The following is an 18,998-nucleotide window of genomic DNA, read 5'->3' on the forward strand; positions in this document are numbered from 1 at the left end:
AATAAAAAAATTCAAAATCTAGATTTGCAATTATCTATTACGTTTATTCTTTTAAACATATTGTTTTTATTATATGTAATCTACTACGTATTTAATTGTGTGGTTATGAATGTCCATTTTAGTTTTAAAATTAATTTTTATTTATCATATAATTATATTGATTTTTAAAGATAAAATAGATCAAAAAATTTTATTATTTAGGTCAAAAGTGAGATAAAATTAATTTTTTTCTCAAAATCTTAACAAATTATAGAGGATAGTAGGTTTATGATTTCAAGCTATTTGGACATTATTAAGAATCTTAAAATATCTTTAAAAATTAAATACTGTAAATTAAATATGAAAATTAGATTACGAAAATTAAAATTTCAAAGTAATTTAATTTTTTCCCAAATCAAATCTCGTTTATTATTTACTTTTTTTTTAACAATGAGAAATATAGATAAAAAAACATATAGTATATTAAAAAGAAAAATAATATAAGATTAATAATACATAAATGTTTAAAATGACTTAGGAATGATATGTTTTACCAATGAGAAATTCTTTTGGAATGGTTGTGAATTCCATTTATTGGAGATATAAAGGATGAAGCAATAGCTCCATAACACAAGGTGGAACTAAAAACGGTGTTTTAATAAAAAAATTTATTATTTGGTATTTAATAAAAATAATTAATTGGAAAAAATATTTATATTTAAATTAATAAAAACATAAATTTATTTTTATAATCTTAATATCCAAAAATGTATATATATTTTTTTGGATGTACATATTTTATAAAATAATTAACATATATATTAACTAAATGTGCATATATTATAATTTTGAATAAAGATTATTGAATGTTACGAAAATAAAAATAAGTTTCATTATTTTATTAATATATTGTAGTTTTTTCTCTAATTATTTTTAATATGGTATTGAAAATTTCCGGACAGATATTTGGGCTGTCTTCCATTACTTAGATATGAAAGGAAGAATGAAAAAAACAAAAAAAGTCCCGAGAAAAAAGTAAGTCATGGGTCGCTTTCGCCGGTCACATGGCTTTTGTAGGCCAGTATGGAATTTATTAAGGAAATAACAATATTAAAAAAAGAAGAAGAAGACTTTGATGAATTTAAGTCTTCTTCTTTTCTCTACATTTTACATAACGATCATAAAACCAATCTTCAGCCATTAAACCTAAAAAAAAAAGCAAAAACCCATTTCTGCTATCAGAAGCTGAGTGTTCTGTTAGTCTCTTTTGTTCGAATTTTCCAAATAGATAAGTGAACGTTCTTTGTTCAATTTCCAAGCTTTTTGATCATTTCAGTGCCAGCTTGATTTCTTTTTTCTTTTGGTCAAGAGTTTTAAGGTTGATTTCTACTCTGTTGGCTTTTCCTTCAACTCAAAAAGAGAAAAAAAAAAAGGAAAAAACTTCAGTGGAATTTTGTTTGATTATACATTTCTTTCCTTGTAACTTCAAAAAAGAAAAAAAAAAAGCTACTCTTCAATATTTTCTTTCTCTTTAGTTCCCACTTTGTTTGTCATTTTCATCTAAAAAATACCAAAAAAACAGAGGTAGAGAAAACAATCCAATCTTCAAATTTCTTTTCTTTGTTTTCAATGATCCGTCATGAATAAATCCTGGCAGATTTAGAACGCACCAAGCAAGGTAAATGCAACAACTTCTTCATTGCTTTCTCTTTATGCAAATAAAGTGTGTTTCTTACATTTTTTTTTATCTAATTTGCAATTTTGTCAGTGAAGCAGATCAGATCTGAAAAGGATTAGTTTTATTTCTCAGGCAAATTTCCTCTTGAAAGCTACGGATCTATTACTTCTATCTAGAACTGGTAAGGTTGGAATATTCATTTAACTTTTTTTTCTCAAAATTAAAAAAACAACAAAAAAAGTTGGTTGCAGTGGAGTAGAAAGGCGGATAATTTTTTTTTTTTTTGGGTTCTAGGGTCTTTTGATCTTGTGTTTTTGGAGCTTCTCTACTTGTGATGGGGAGCCGGAGGAGAGGAGAGAGGAAACGGTGCCATTGGTGTGATAAGTGTTGAGGGTGGCGTTTCTAGTGTTTATGGTCTTGGGTTTTGTTTTAAATTTAGAAGTTTCTATCAGTTTTTAGGAAGACTTGATATGATATGAGGAAAGGGAGGATCAAGAAGAAGACTTGGGTGAGTTTTGGGAAGGAAAACGGTGCCGTCGAGTGGCGTACGATGGCGGTACTATTAAATGAAGTAGGGTAGTCAGAGAAGTTAGAAAATGAAACAAATTGATATTTTTTTTACAAGGACATATTTTTTAAATAAATTCACGTAGGCGTAACCATGTGGTAATTGAGCATAGGCCATGTGTGAATATCAGTCTACCTATAATAGTGATGCTACAATTTTTTTTTTTACTTTAATGTTATAATTATCCAATCATAATAAAAAAAATCAATCTAAATTTTTTTATTATAATCTTATAATTAATCAATTATTAAAAAAATTATATAAAGGTTCACCATTTATAAGTGTGGATTTCACATGTTTTTTGTAAACCCTATAAAAATATTGAATTTTAATTGGTTAATTGTTTCACAATAATTGGAGGTGGTGTGTTTCCAATAAAAAATTATGTATGTCAGGTTCGCCACTTATGTAAGTGTGTACTTTATATAAATTTTGATGTGCTTCATACAATTATATATTATAATTGGTTAATTGCACACTATAATTATTGTTAGTGATATGATTGCAGATGATGTATTCCTATAGTATCTTCATCCAACATTTAACTCTAAATGGTATGATGATCAAAGAAACAAATCTTTATAATGTTGGTGACTAAATCATAACTTTTTATAGTTTGGTGTCCAAAATAAAAAATCAACTAAAATTGTTTGACCCAACAAGTAATTAATCGTTTTTAGACGGTTGCTTAACTTTTACAGTATGATACGATTTTTTTGGTTTTCTATCCATTCAACACAAATTTTTTTATTTCATGTTTTCTGAGTAATGTTTCCTTATAAATTATCTAAAAATATTGCTTTTTATCACGTGTTTTCAGCTTGGTAGAGTGCTGAAGAAAGGCATTTGGTTCTCATACGTTGAATTGTCTTCACCTTGCCTCGTTACGTACCTAAAAAGTGTTACTCGGCAGAACTGAAGAAAAAGCAGTTGGTTGTCTCACTTTGGACTATCTTCACCTTGCTTGGTATGTTTAGAGAGTTCACATTCATTATTCTTTAATTTTCCTTTTAGCATCTTCACCATGATTTATCTCATAGCCAATATTTTTATGTTTGGCAGAAGTTTGTTCAACTTGAGCTTGTCAAGAATGGCTTGTAGGTTTTGCGAGTCTGCTCTTTCTAACAGCGTGGGAACACTGCTCGTGGATTGGGTGGCGAAGCCAGTAGGACGCCAATTTACTTACATTTGCCGTTTTCACCAAAATGTTGAAAAGCTCAAGAAAAGAAAAGAAGATCTGAAAAAGGCACGCGATCGGCTGCAACATGAGATTGAGGATGCAGAAAGGCAACTTCAAGAAATTGAAGATGATGTCAAAGACTTGCTATCACAGGCCGACATAATTCTATCTGATAAAACTCTGGAAAATGAAATGCAACGAAATATGAGATGTTTCATTTGGTGTCCTAACTGGAGTAGGCGGTATTGGTTAAGCAAGAAAGCAATGAAGAAAACTCTTGTTATTGGTGAGCTTATTGAGAAGATCGCCAAATTTAGTCAACCTGGACGAGTGGGCTACCGTTCACGTAGTACAAATCCGACCATAGAATTTCTCTCATCTAAGGATTTTATGGTTTTTGAATCTTCAAAAAAAGCTTTCAATTCGATAATTGAAGCCTTACAGGATGACAAGGTCAGCAGGATTGGATTGTGGGGGATGCCAGGAGTGGGCAAGACAACCCTAGTCCGTGAAGTTGGAATTCATGCGAAAAAATTAAATCTGTTTGGCAAAGTTGCGATTGCTACTGTGTCTCAGAAGCCAAACTTTGAAACAATTCAAGATGAAATTGCAAAATACTTGGATTTCGATATGAAGAATGGCCAAGGAAGAAGATCAATCCAAGAGTTCTGGTTGAAATTGCAGAAGGAGAAAAGGATTCTAATAATCCTTGATGATGTTTGGGCAAAAATTGACTTAAAGGAGCAGATAGGAATTCCATTTGCCGAGGATCATAAAGGCTGCAAAATTCTTTTAACAACACGCCGTCACCAAGTATGTGATGCTGTGGAATGTCAAAAGACAATACCACTTGGTTGTTTAGAAGACAATGAAGCTCGGGCTTTATTTAACGCCAAAGCTGGTTTAAACGACTCTTCTAATGCTTCTATTAAGGATGTGGCAACTAAAGTTATCAAAAAATGTAACGGTCTGCCCATAGCTATAGTTACATTGGCAAGTGCTCTGAAAGGTAAAAATCTTCATAGGTGGGAAGCAGCATATAGGAGACTCGAAAACCGCAGATTGGGTGACATAGAGGACATCCATGAAAAAAATGCTTACCTAGTTCTTGAGGTGAGTTTTGATTATTTGAATGATAAGGAGACCAAGATGTATTTCTTGTTATGCTCTTTATTTCCTGAAGATTATGAGATTTATGTAGAGGAGCTGGAGAGATATGCATGGGGAATAGAGTTGTATACAGGTATGGGCTCAATTGAAGTGGTGAGGAGTGAAGTGCTTGCGGCGATGGGCATCCTCAAGGATTCTTGTTTGTTGTTAAATTGTGGAGAAAGGCATGTTAAAATGCATGACTTGGTCCGTGACTTTGCTTTGTGGATAGCATCAAACAGAACGGAGTTTTCTTTTATGATAAAATCAAATGTTGTTAAATCGTGGCCAAAGGATGAAAGTTTTGAGCCTTACAAAGCAGTCTCCTTCAAGACTAGTCGGATTGTTGAACTTCCTAAAGGACTGCTATGCCCAAATCTCAAAATTCTTGTACTTGGTGGAGATATGAAGATGACAACTTCAAGTGAATTCTTTGAAGGAATGACAGCATTAAAAGTTTGCGCTTTGAATTCTAGATTGATATCTCCGGATGCATTTCAGTTTCAAACAAACCTTACAACTCTACATTTGGAAAGTTGCAAACTCTTGGACATCTCAGTGCTTGGGAAGTTGAAGAAACTTGAAGTTCTTTCATTTATTTGCCCTGATATCAAAGAATTGCCAGAAGAAATAGGTGATTTGGATAATCTTAAATTGTTGGATTTATCATATTGTGAAGAACTACAGAGAATCCCTTCTCAGTTAATGCGAAGATTGTCCAAATTAGAAGAACTATACTTGCAAGGTTGTCAATTATTAAAATGGGCCACTGAGAGCACTGTTCGAGAAGAAAGATTTGCTGGTCTATCAGAGTTGAATTCCCTCTCAAACTTGATTGTATTATCTTTAGAGGTTTCTTCTGAAGATATTCCAAGAGACTTTGTGTTCCGTAAATTACAAAGGTTTTATGTATGCGTTGGCTTTGGCTTTTCTAAATCTTATGGATTCAAGATGCAAATTGAGATCTGCCCATTATCGAGATCTTTAAAGATTGAGGGGTCTGTAATAGAGGCATGCAAGCAGTTATTTGGGATACAGAATCTCTTAATCTGAAAAATATGGTGGGTTACCCAAATCTTGTTCCAAGCTTGGAGTGGGGCCAAGTGGTATTCAGTAAGCTGACTTCTCTGGGTATTGAGAGTTGCGAGCATATGAAATGTCTCATTGATACTACAAAGCAGCAGGTGCTAACCAATGCAATTCCAATTCTACAAAGTTTTGAAAGGTTGGAAGTTACATCTTGTGATGAGATGCAAGTGCTATTTCAGACTGCTGAATTGAGGAGCATACAACAAGGACCCAGTCATCATGTAAGCTTACAAAGTTTGAAGGTTGTAAGAATAGACAAGTGCAATAAATTGAGATATCTGTTCCCCACGTCTGTTGCTCAAAGTCTTGGACAACTGGAAGACCTGCGCATATACAACTGCTTGGAATTGGAAGAAATAATTCTCAAAACGGAAGTGTCAAACATCAATCTCCCAAGTCCAAGGGAAGGTTTTGTAAGTGGCTGCAGTAACTTGACATCTCTTTCCTCATTGTCGCATGGTCAAGGTTTGGAGAAATTGACAACACCTTTTAAATTGATCAAAATTTAATCCTTTTAAATTGGGAGAAAAACATTCTTTTGTACTTAATAAAACCTTTTTTTAAATAAATTTTCTTCTAATCCTTTTTCTTTTTTCTTTTTTTGTTTTATCTTTGGTACCAAACAATAAAAAAGAAAATTAATTTTCTTTTCTATCATTTATTTTTGCTTTCCTCACCCTTTTTCCCTCTCTTTATTTTTCTTCCAACCATTAAACATAGTGTTAATGTTGTCGACAGAATTTTTTTTTCTTGATAAACTAGTGTTCGAAAAGTTCAAATCTAAGAGCTACGATATTTAAAAGATAGACTTTGTATCACTTTGTGTAAAACTAAACGTAAATCTACTTTTTCACTACTTAAACAATGATCATTTAAAGATCAGTTGTGGAATTTTAAGATAGTTTTTTTTATTTTACTTTTTTCTATAAATTTTGTGCAATATTGTTTTACTTTCATCTGCGATATTATAAAACTCAATTTTTTTTCGTGTACGATTTTTTAAAATGTTTTAAGTTCATCTATTATTCCAATCATTTTTAAAAATTTAATAGAATGAAGCCTTTTAAAATATTTTAAATTCATCTATTATTCCAATCATTATTAAAAATTTAATAGATGTGCATATGACATGAGTTTTAACTTAAAAAGTCTAAGAACACCATCTTACCACATGATAGTTGACATGGACATACATACACATGATTCGGAGATAATATAGTTTGTCAAATTTTAATCATTGTTTATGGCATTTATGATGAGATGCAAGTGCTATTTCAGATTGCTGAAGTGAGGAGCATACAAGAAGGAACCAGTCATCATGTAAGCTTACAAAGTTTGAAGGTTGTAAGAATACACAATTGCAATAAATTGAGATATCTCTTCCCAATGTCTGTTGCTGAAAGTCTTGGGCAACTGGAAGTGCTGGACATATCCGAATGCTTGGAATTGGAAGAAATAATTCCCAAAACAGAAGTGTCAAACATCAATCTCCAAAGTCTAAGGGAAGTATGTGTAAGTGGCTGCAATAACTTGACATCTCTTTCCTCATTGTCGCATGGTCAAAGTTTGGAGAAATTGACAACACTTTTAAATAGAGAGTGGAAAGAAAAAAAAATCGATCAAAATTTAATCCTTTTAAATTGGGAGAAAAACATTCTTTTGTACTTAATAAAACCTTTTTTTAAATAAATTTTCTTCTAATCCTTTTTCTTTTTTCTTTTTTTGTTTTATCTTTGGTACCAAACAATAAAAAAGAAAATTAACTTTCTTTCTTATCATTTATTTTTGCTTTCCGCACCTTTTTTCCCTCTCTTTATTTTTCTTCCAACCATTAAACATAGTGTTAATGTTGTCGACAGAATTTTTTTTTCTTGATAAACTGGTGTTCGAAAAGTTCAAGTCTAAGAGCTACAATATTTAAAAGATAGACTTTGTATCACTTTGTGTAAAACTAACGTAAATCTACTTCTTCACTACTTAAACAATGATCATTTAAAGATCAGTTGTGAAATTTTAAGATAGCTTTTTTTATTTTACTTTCCTCTATAAGTTTTGTGCAATATTGTTTTACTTTCATCTGCGATATTATAAAACTCAATTTTTTTTCGTGTATAATTTTTTAAAATGTTTTAGGTTCATCTATTATTCCAATCATTGTTAAAAATTTAATGGATGTGCATATGACATGAATTTTAACTTAAAAAGTCAAAGAACACCATCTTACCACATGATAGTTCACAAGGACATACATACACATGATTCGGAGATGATATAGCTTGTCAAATTTTAGTCACTGTTTATGGAATTTATGATGAGATGCAAGTGCTATTTCAGATTGCTGAAGTGAGGAGCATACAAGAAGGAACCAGTCATCATGTAAGCTTACAAAGTTTGAAGGTTGTAACAATATACAAGTGCAATAAATTGAGATATCTCTTCCCCACGTCTGTTGCTCAAAGTCTTGGACAACTGGAAAAACTGCACATATCCGACTGCTTGGAATTGGAAGAAATAATTCCCAAAACAGAAGTGTCAAACATCAATCTCCCAAGTCTAAGGGAAGTATGTGTAAGTGGCTGCAATAACTTGACATCTCTTTCCTCATTGTCGCATGGTCAAATTTTGGAGAAATTATCAACACTTAGGATTAGGGATTGCTCTCGATTGGAATATACTTTTCCAATCTCAATGGCTGAAGGTCTTCCGCAGTTGAATGAAGTTACATTGGGAAGATTGCCTGAATTAAAAGGAAGGGATGGGAATGACATTGTACTCACGCTGCCATCTTTACAACAGTTGATTGTGGATGATTGTCCACAATTGACTCCTTTTATCATTTTGGCTAAAATACAGGTAATCCTATTTATTTGTGGTTTTACACTTTCAACTATACTTTGTAGGAGGAATATACAGAATGGAAGAATAGACAAGAGAGCTGAAAGAAAAAAAATGGGAACTTAATCCATTTAAATTAGGAGAGAAAATACTTTTTTTCTTAAACAAAACCGTTTTTATAGTTTTTTATTTTTGGAAACAAACACTTTGGAAAGTAAAATAATTTGACTACATAGTGTTAATGTCGTTGACTAAATTTATTTTCCTGATAAGTTGGTGACTAAAAAGTTTTCAAGTGCTACAATATTTAAAAGATAGACTTTGTATTACTTTGGGTAAAATTAATGTGAATCTATTTCTCCCTACTTAAGTAGTGATAATTAAAATCCCAATTGTGGACTTTTAAGATAGCTGTCACTATTAAAATGCATCAGGCATCTATAAGCTTTGTGCAATATTATTTTACTTAAGTAGTTATTTTAATGTATTAGGAGATTGAGTTTATAGGAAATATGTAGCTAGGAGATTTCATTTTAAGTTCAATTAATTATTGCATAAAATGCTAAATAGTCATTTCTTCTCATAAAAAAAACCTTAAATAATTAATATCACAAATTGGTTATTTCTTCTCATAAAAACATAATGTTCGTACTATTTAGCATTATTTATCTACTTTTTTTAATATTAAAATTAGTTTTGATTTTACTAATTACGATTGCAATTATATAATTTTTTATGAAAATATTAATAAAAAAATTATAATTATATTTAAATGTTTCACTTAAAAAGTAAATAAATTATATATAAGATAAATTTAACATAAAATTAAATTAAATTCATAAATAATAAGATTTAAATTTAAAACATCAAATTTTTGAAAAAAAATTTTACCACTAAATCAATGTTTTATTATTTAAATCAATAAAAAATAATTTAATAAATAATTATTAAATTGCATTTGTACTAATGAAATGCATTGAAAAAATGCATTTCATATCTTAATGATGATTTTCTGTCTGATTAACCCATTTATCTTAATGCATTATTTTTCAAGTCACTCAAATGAAATATCCAAAAATATCTGCGAGATTTTTAAGTATTCCCTATTGGATTCCGGTTTTCTAAGAATTCCGTATTGCTGGCATAACAGGGGCTACAGAACAATATTACTCTGGTTTTCTAAGGATTCCCTATCCCTGACATGCATATCAGGGAGTCTAGAAATAATAGCATGGTAGCACAGAAATTTGTTATTTCTTCCCATAAAAACATAAATAATTAATACCATAAACTAAAAAACCCTTAATATCACCATTTAGCACTATGGAGAGTAGTGTGAGCTTTATTTGGTCAAAACAGAAAAACCAAGCTGAACTAGGTGATTTGGCTCAGTTTAGTTTAACGCCAAAACTTTTCAAATCAAACTGAATTAATAATTTAGTTTTGAGTTAAAAATTAAACCAAATAAAAAAATTAATTAAAAGTAATAATATTTTTGTAAATATTTTAACGCATAAAAGAAAATATATTTCTTTAATCATAATTCTTAAAACAAACTTTATTTCTTAGATATATTGAAAAGCCATATGTAGTATGTACTTTGTGTTTTTAAACGTTTCATATGGATTCATTTTTATTCATGATATAGAACTAACCTTTTCAAAACTGTTGTTTCATATTTTAATTAAATTATTTGTCTTTGATTTAAATTAATGAATTGAGAGTATTTCATTTATAATTATCTTTGTTACTATATTATAGTTAACCAATCACAATTAAGAATTATGTAGCCACCATTTAAAATGTGGCTTCTAAACAATTTTTTGATGGGCCCTGCATAATATTAAATTATGAGTAGTTAATTGTACTATAATAATTATAAGAGATATGATCCTAAATTAAGAATTTTTCCAAATTTTAATTGATTAGAATAAAAAATTTAAAAAATTTAAATTTTAAACTTAATTCAAATTAGATTTATTTATATTGGTCGTTTCATTTAATCATGATTTAAATGGATCTTTAAAGCTAAATATTTAATTTAATGATAAGATAGTTAAAATCAAACTTTTATATAAAATTTAAAAATAAAGAATAAATAAGTTTTTAGTTACTTTTTACAATTTTGAATTAACAGTTAAATGATATAATTACGTATGTTAGAATTTAAGGAAATGAGAGAAAGGAAGCAATCGTGCAATCTAATAGTTCCTAATTAGGACAAAAATTACCAAACATGAAATATTTAACCCTCATTAATTTTGAAGAGTTATTTGATGATGGATATAATTTTTCAGAGTTTGAGGCTACTGAGATTGTATGATCTACCTGAATTGCGGGTGGCATGGAAAGATTCCGTCGAAGTTGTCAACTTTCAAAACCTCACTCGATTGTGTGTCGATAGTTGCAGAAGGTTAAGATATATCTTATCACCTACCATCGCTCGGAATTTGCCACAATTGAGCTCTTTATGGATAAATGAGTGTGAGGAATTGGGGCAAATTATTGAAAAGGATGGTCAAACTTCATCACAAGGTCATCATCTCCAACCTATACGCTTCCCCAATCTGACTCAAATACACATTTATTCATGTGAAAACTTGAAATGTCTCTTTCCGGTGAGTGTTGCTCATGGCCTTCCAAAACTACAGATTCTACGTGTTGTGAACGTCTCCAAATTAGAACAAGTATTTGAACAATCAGGAGATGAGGCAAATGGTAGCGAGGAAAAGGGGAAAGTGATACAGATACCTCAATTGGGCACCTTACTTCTTGAAAAGCTACCGAACCTTGTGAGCTTCAGCCCTGTGGGTTATCATTTCGTATTCCCATCTTTGAAATTTTTAGCCATAAGAGGTTCTCCCAATATAAGCACAAGCTTTAGTGTTGATTCAGAGGAATCTGGGCATGCCAAAACAGAGGTACGCTACGCTCCCTAACTCTCAATACAAAAGTATCAAAAGCTGCCCTGCCTTTTGTATAGCTGGACTTGTATAAGCTTGTGAACAGAGAGGTTCATCTGTTTTACATTTTTCATGCTTTCATTTCCTCTTTCAGCTTTACTGATTATGCAATATTAATCTCGTCTGTTCAAGGGAACTTGTTATGGATTTCAATTGAAATATGTCATCCATGTGTTTGTTTTAATTCCTAATGAAATTGAAAATGCAATTGGCTGGCAATATTACTTCCCTGTTCTATTGGGTGGCAATCTTTCTTATTGGGTTCATTCAATGGTCCTTATTGCGCTATTATTTCAATTTACTGAATTATACATGCTTCTTGTTCTTCACACGCCATGCCTTAATTTGTTTTGCAGGCAATCCGATCAATTGATGAAAATATAGTGGAAGACTCTACTACAGCTCAACAAACAACATGGCCAATTGGTAGTGATATAGAGTGGTATAGACCATGGAGTGGATAACACACCTTTTCAGAGGAGGGAGATGAAGAAATGAATGTGAGTTTCAGGAGATGCAAGTGAATGAAGCAGTTGTCAATTTGCTGCAGCATTTCACAAACCTTTCACCCAACTTCATAGACTTGCAGACAAATATTGCGATCATATTAGAATGCAAATTTCTATGAGGGTACAAAGACTGCATTCCTGTTTATTTATGTCTTGTTGTTATCAGCTAAAAGTTTATAGTTTGTTATCCTTTCCACTAGCAGACTGAAAACAAGGATCTTTTAAAACATCAATGTGCACATTTTAATTATCAATTAATTTTAAATTTGATACTTAATAGATTATTAAAACTCAGGTTCTATTATGTTATTCTTATTTATTATTTGTTCAAGTTTGTATCAAGATCCAGTGGTAATTCTTGTTAATTGTATAACTTGTTTAAATTGCACTAAAAAATATTAGAAAAGAATGCTATCGGAAACTTTTAATTAAAAAATAATATCTCCTTTTTTTTTTTTATAAGAAAATGAGATAAATTGTGAAATTATAAGTTTAATCTTGACATTTAAGAGAAACTTGCCACTTTGCTGGCACTTCCTGTCACTTTTCACGTAATCTTAACATTTACAGAGCTCTCCAAACAGAATCTGATTAAGTTATTTGAGAGAATTGATGAGAATGGTGATGGTGATCTTGATACTCCTTTTATTTTTTGAGTAAAGTTAATCATATTATTGATTATCAAGCTAGTGTATAGTTCCAAGTGCATAAACACATTCCAAATTTTTTTATTTTGGAAGAATTTTAACTTATTTTTTTTAAATATATTATTAGAGATGTAAATAAACTAAACATAAATAATTTTTGTTATATTTGTGATTTGTTCGTTTAACACTATCAAAAAAGGAAATATTATCAATAAAAATTTTTATTGATAATATTTTATTTTTTGTTTATAATAATATTATCAATAAATTTACCGACAAAAATTTCTTCAATATAATCAAAATCTATAATATAAGTTCATCTGCAATTTACCATCAAATTTTTTGTTTTACCGACCAAAATTTCATTTTGTACATTATTTTAATAAATTTTCTTTTCAATTTTGTAAAAAAAAAAAAAACTGTCTTTAATAGTTAAAATTTCATTGGTAATAGTTAATATTTCTGTCTGATAATACTTGGTTTTTAATCATATATAATTCTACTTTGTTTATAAATTCTCTCATTTTATTCTAGTTTTTTAATTTATTTTTTAAGTAATTACATGAATAATAATATTTTACAATCCTTAAGTACCATTTTCTTGCAGTTTACCAGAACCAATACTAACCGGTTCAAGTTCTTACATATAGTTACTAAAGCAAATATATCAACAACTGACTAAAATAAGTGTAGAACAAGATTGACTAGAAGGACTTGTTGGATTCTGGTCTCGTTGGAGTGGCAACCACACTCTGTTCACTTCAAGGACTACCTTCTAACTTTGGCTCGTCCATCATATTCAATCATTAACTTCCTTATCACAAAACAAAACAATTGACACCTAGCTCTTGTTATATGCTAAAGGTTGGACCTTGGTCCCTTAGAAGGCATTAGTAAATAGATGAATTGCGGGAAAAGTGAAGACAAAGAACCTACAGATGAATTAGTTAAGTACTAGAAATAAAAGTTAAATTCAATAAAAAGCATAGACAATGAAAAACACCAACTCACATTTGACAATGGTTCATAAAATTGTAAAATGGCTTATTGCTAACACTAAGTGATGTTAAATATATTAATTCAAATAGCCATAACCTTAATTAGAAATAGAACAAAAGATTCTCAGCTCATTCATTACAAACAAACCTCAATAAGAATATAGCAAATTTAAATATGTTATTTATTGGCTTATAATAAGCAAGCATTTTCACTTCCTTTTTACCATACTATATCTCAAATAAGATGATTTGGTGTTTCAACAAATTGAATCGACTTTCTAACTAGCTCTAGTTCATCACAAATCAAAGTTTAAAATTGCATAGAAAATATACTTGATGGAAAATTTAAAAAGCTAAAATGAATTTCAACTTTACCGTTACATCAAAACCTAGAAAAAAACATCAAAGTTCTGTCTGATTTGTTGAAAATTGGAAGGAGACTATAAAAATAAAATACAAATTTGAGACATGGTGGACATTCAAAAGAGAGCATGATTCATCACACATAGTATCAAAGAAATTATAGATTTCATTTTCCTCGGAAGTTTACTTTTCTTTAAATTGTTCAGCCAATTAGTAAACGTCGTCCTTATTAGCTTCGACAAATTCAAACATGTCTCTTTAATTTTTCCTTTTTTTCAAATTAAATGCCATATAAAAACTCATATTATTAACAAAAAATTTAAAAAAATAAAAAAAAATAAAAAATTTCACCTGAAGCTTCTATGGATAGGTATTGCTCGAGCACGGCAACGGACATGCTGCCACGAGCCAAGTAAGCCGCGGCTGTCAACCCATTATGCCCATCTCCCATCACCTATGCATCTCATTTCTTCTCCTTTAGTGCTTGTGTGGCTCTAAAAATGATTAAAAGAAGCATCAATTTAAAAATATATATAGTTTCACCTGAAGCTTCCTCGATTACCCGTTTTTGAGATGTTCTCCGTCACAAATGATGTTATAGCAGTGAACGGTGGAGGAGAAAGGCCATCGGAGAAGGAATTGAGGATAGAAAAGAGGGATGAAGGTCTAGTGGAGGGGGTGGGAAAAGAGAACTGTGAGTGAGGGAGATAAATGTTTAAGAGAAGAGTTAGGGATTTTATTCCTAAATGAAAATCACCAAAGAAATTCCGATGAAAATGGATTTAAAAATTTCAAAATAAAAATTTTATTTATTAATTAAAAAAAAATTTTACACCTAAATTATTAATCAACAAAATTTTTCCTTGATATTCCATCGGTAAAATGTGTCTACATTGTTATTTATATAATTTTTCATTCGTAAATACAGCGTCAAAATTTGATAGACATGCAAAAAATTTATTGATGGAAATTATTTCATTTGTATTTTTTTTTATGCAAAAAATTTTCATTTGTATTTATTGATGGAAATTATCAGTATTTCAATGGTAATAAATTGATAATTTCATTTTTCAACTTCATTGATAATTCGTTGGTATTCTATTTGTAATTATCTATGAAAAAAATTTGTCAAAAATTTCTATTGGTATTAAATATAGTTCTGGTAATGTAATTAATGAACCATGAAATATTCTTTATAATCATTTATTAAATTTAATAAATAAACAAAAATCAAGAATATTCATGAATTGTTTGTAAAACATTATATTAATTTTTACAAATGAATCGAATATGAATAAATTTTGTTATGTTTGTGATATGTTCGTTTAATTAAAAAATCTTAAAATGTTGTTTATAATCGTTTATTAAAATAAAAAAAATAAATATAATTTGAACATATTTACAAATAGTAAATCAAACGATCTATTCATTTATTCCGTAATATTATATATATTTATTACTAAATTAAATAATCTAATATGAAATTACGATTATTGATAATTTATTGTGAAAAATATACCTTATAACAATTGAAGGTATTACAATCCAAATCTTTTAAAAAGTTGGATAGATTTGATAATTTAAAATATAATATAGTAATATGATATGAAAATAATAAAAAAAAGACAAGTAAGTAACATGAGTTAAAATTTTAATAAAATTTATATATGGGTTTAACAAAAACTAAAAAATTATTTTTCGTATTTTTCATGTTGATATGAAATGTAATATTCAATTTTTGCATGAAACATAATACTAATACACTAAGTGTTTTAGACTATATGAATATAAAAATTATCGGATAGATAATTGATAAATTAATCTTATATCACTTTTATCAAACTTTCTATTAGCATAAATACGATTGAGTACATATCAAATACATTAATTACTAATTCAGCTCGATGTATAATTGAGTTAAAAAGTTTGTGATATAAAATTTGAGTTCAACTTAAATTTAAAAAATTTACTTTAGGTTAGATTGAGTTTTAGTTCAACTTGATTTCTTATAAGTAATTAGCACAAAATTATAAGTATATATTACAAATATCACAACAAAAATATATAATTTTAATGGCATTTTTGTTTTACGGTTTGTGATGATAGATTCTTAAAATGTGGTACTGTGTTAGTATTAGTATTTCTTTCTATAACTTGGGGAATTTGTGGATGTTGGATGTAGACTATTGAAGGAGAACAGCGAAAGCTGGAGGACAGTGAGCAATTGCTAAATCAAAGGAGGCAAGTAGTTGGTCCTGATTTGTGTTTTTTGCAATTGAATGTTTCTACTTGATAAATGTGTGCATTTTTTTTCTTCCAATTTTAGGGATCTGATAGCCAAGTATAGAAGCTCTGTTGAAGACCCTGTGAAGACTGAGCCATAGCTGCTTCTCACTATACTAAGCACAGGTAGGAAAATGCATACAAAACAATTTGACTTGAATATTGTTGATAAATAGTTGTAGTTTGCGCTGTTTAGTGTAACTATCAATTTAATTTCCAATTTGAGTGAGAATTGCTCATAAAGAATCTTGATCCAAATAGGCTATTTTGCATGAGCATAAGCATGAGCTAGTTGCTTTTTGTGTACTCATTCCGTGTTTTGTGTAAAATAAGTAAAAGAGTGTATGGTTTTAATAACTTATTGTTATAGAGTTTCAGTGAGGGCATATGGCTAAGTTGTTGTCTGGGAATGATTATGGGGAAAAACTATGTAAATGCTAGCATCTTGCACAAGCACAAAGAAAGCAAAATGAATCTTGCCTCAAAAAAATCTTTGGAATGTGGTTGCACTGATTGTAGTTCAACTTTGCAATGTGGTTGTCTTCCATTCATTTGCAGAACCTGCCTCCTTTAGAGCTTTATGTGAATCAAAGAGAAAGGATATAAATTCTTATTCTATTGTCATTGAAACTCTTTAGCAAATAATTTCCAAGAAAAATCGCAAAGTTGTTCACTGCTGTCTTAGAGCTGTCGAGTTTATTTATATCTTGCTTTGAAAGTTTGTTTCCATAAATTTCAATTTTTTCTTGCTATGGTGACTCTTGTCATGCGTTATAACTTTAATTATTCAATCAGTATCTGTCTCTGACAGATACTCCCAGTTATGCTGATGTTGGTACTAACAATCAAAGGCTACTTGAAAACCGGCTTTGTGACTAAAATGTGTACTCAATTACTTTGTTCTTAAGAAGTTGTTACCTTTGCAGAGTCGACCATATGATATGATTGCTGTGACTATGTGATAGGTTGTTAGGATTTCTTTGACAAGTTCTTTTAGCTTGACAGATTTAGGATTAAGACAACCTAGGTTAGAAGGGGAAGAATATCTATCAATTGTTGATGAGTTCATGGAAGCAGTTTTCACAGGTTGGCCTAAGGCTATTGTACAGGTTTATTTCTTTCACAAGTGAGAATTTTGTGTTATGCTTGGTTTATATCATGTTGTTTATTTGATGGTTACACCATTCAGTTTGAGGATTTTCAAATGAAAGGGACCTTTGAAACTCTGGAACACTATCGGAAAAGGTTTTGCATGTTTAATGATGATAAAAGGGTAAACTCTTGGTGCAACAACTTTCTACTTTTATGGACTAGATTAGTGTCTAGTGTAATGCAGATTGCTCTGAAATTACTATGAATGCCACCATTTTTATAAAGTTGTGCTTAATGTCTCCTAGAGAACTTCTGGAGTTACACTTGCTGGATTGTTAGAAACTGTAAGAGCACAAGGTTGATCATTGGCTGACTTTCCAAACCAAAAGATAGTTGTGGTGGGAGCTGGAAGGTACTTGACTAACTTATAGATAAGGCTTTGGCTTTCAGCCTTTCACCAAACTTTTTCGGCTGTTTCTCTGCGCCGATTCTCTCTTGGCTTTATTTCTCATGTCCACCTTTCTGTCTTCCAGTGCAGGGCTTGGTGTTCTTAGCATGGCTGTGCAAGCTGTTGCGAGGATGACAGGAAAACCCAAAATAGCTGCACACAACTTTTTCCTACTTGATAAAATGTATGGTTTTATACTTCCACTACTCTACTACTCTTCATCCTATTTGTGCAAAGCCTTTCCTTCTTTTAGATACGTAACATGCCCATTCTCTTGTGTAATAAAGATGAGGCTTGCATGAACAGAACAAGTGGAAAAAGGTTTACTAGAAAAATGATCTTTTTTTTTTTTATTATTTCTTATTTCTTATTAGAAAATGATTATGGTTTGACTCTGGGAATCTAAATACTCAGACTTTAATTGTATGTCAATTGACCATCTGGTAATTTTAATTTCATCCTCCACATGGTGGATAAATACTTAATTTTCTGTTGTTTATTACTTGTTAAGGGTCTTGTTACTAAAGAGGGGAAAAATCTTGATCCAGCAGCAGCACCACCACCATTTGCTAAAGATCCAGGACAGAAAGTGGGACTTAGAGAGGGGGCTTCTCTACTTGAAGTGGTAAGTTCAATGTCAACGCTTGAGGCAACATGTATAAGTGCCAGGCTGGTGTTATATGAAATTTTATGCAAAGAAGAAAAGCGGTCAGCCCAGAATTTGCTGTCTATTATGACTAAAAGTTTGATGTTATGCTTCACTTTAATAGTGTAGTCTTCTATAAGATGTTCTTTACATATATAGGTTTAAATGATCAATCACATTTGAGCCATGTGTTTATTCTAACAATTTTTTGCTTATAGCCCTAAATTATTGCTTTTAGGATAATTAATGGTTTTGTAATTGATGACCCAAGACAGGGAATGAGCCTAGAAAAAAGAAAATTCCATTAATCTGAAATTTAATTTAGTTAATTCATGTAATTATCTTTAAAAGATAACATTTAAGATGTGTGCAATTCAAGTTTCAATATTTACATCAGGAGCATGAAATATTAATTAACAAGTTTTTACAAATCTCAATAATTATTTTCCTAGCTACCTTCTGTTGGTTTTACGTTTAATTTTCCATGTTGTTTGATTATTGCAGAAGATGCATAGGCTTGGAATTACACGATTAGTCGTTGTTGGGATCCCTCCCTTGGGCTGAATGCCCT

General features: G+C 30.3%; 2 protein-coding genes and 1 long non-coding RNA gene across 3 annotated transcripts in view; all 3 read left to right on the top strand.

The window, feature by feature from the left end:
- The first annotated feature begins 1,098 nt into the window (after positions 1-1,098).
- Positions 1,099-18,998, top strand: part of LOC149514575 (uncharacterized) — a 62,168-nt gene continuing 44,268 nt past the window's right edge. The window contains exon 1 of the mRNA XM_089744481.1: positions 1,099-1,563. The gene's annotated coding sequence lies outside the window, so the exon portion shown is untranslated. The remainder of the gene's footprint in view (positions 1,564-18,998) is intronic.
- LOC149514576 (putative disease resistance protein At4g27220) lies at positions 1,474-12,240 on the top strand. The gene is given in 10 exon segments (XM_089744483.1): positions 1,474-1,657; positions 1,748-1,838; positions 3,046-3,192; positions 3,288-5,581; positions 5,584-6,056; positions 6,922-7,155; positions 7,978-8,211; positions 8,353-8,496; positions 10,776-11,399; positions 11,798-12,240. Coding segments are annotated over 7 exon segments (4,083 nt in total). The 5' UTR covers positions 1,474-1,657; positions 1,748-1,838; positions 3,046-3,192; positions 3,288-3,315; the 3' UTR covers positions 11,906-12,240.
- Positions 17,078-18,998, top strand: part of LOC149514577 (uncharacterized) — a 54,231-nt gene continuing 52,310 nt past the window's right edge. Inside the window, exons 1-4 of the long non-coding RNA XR_016328117.1 lie at positions 17,078-17,514; positions 17,639-17,745; positions 17,867-17,965; positions 18,336-18,406. This is a non-coding gene — a long non-coding RNA (uncharacterized LOC149514577). The remainder of the gene's footprint in view (positions 17,515-17,638; positions 17,746-17,866; positions 17,966-18,335; positions 18,407-18,998) is intronic.

The sequence above is a fragment of the Durio zibethinus genome, chromosome 15 (assembly GCF_047325235.1).
Source record: "Durio zibethinus cultivar Kanyao isolate XHJ-2024 chromosome 15, ASM4732523v1, whole genome shotgun sequence".
Lineage (NCBI taxonomy): Eukaryota > Viridiplantae > Streptophyta > Magnoliopsida > Malvales > Malvaceae > Durio > Durio zibethinus.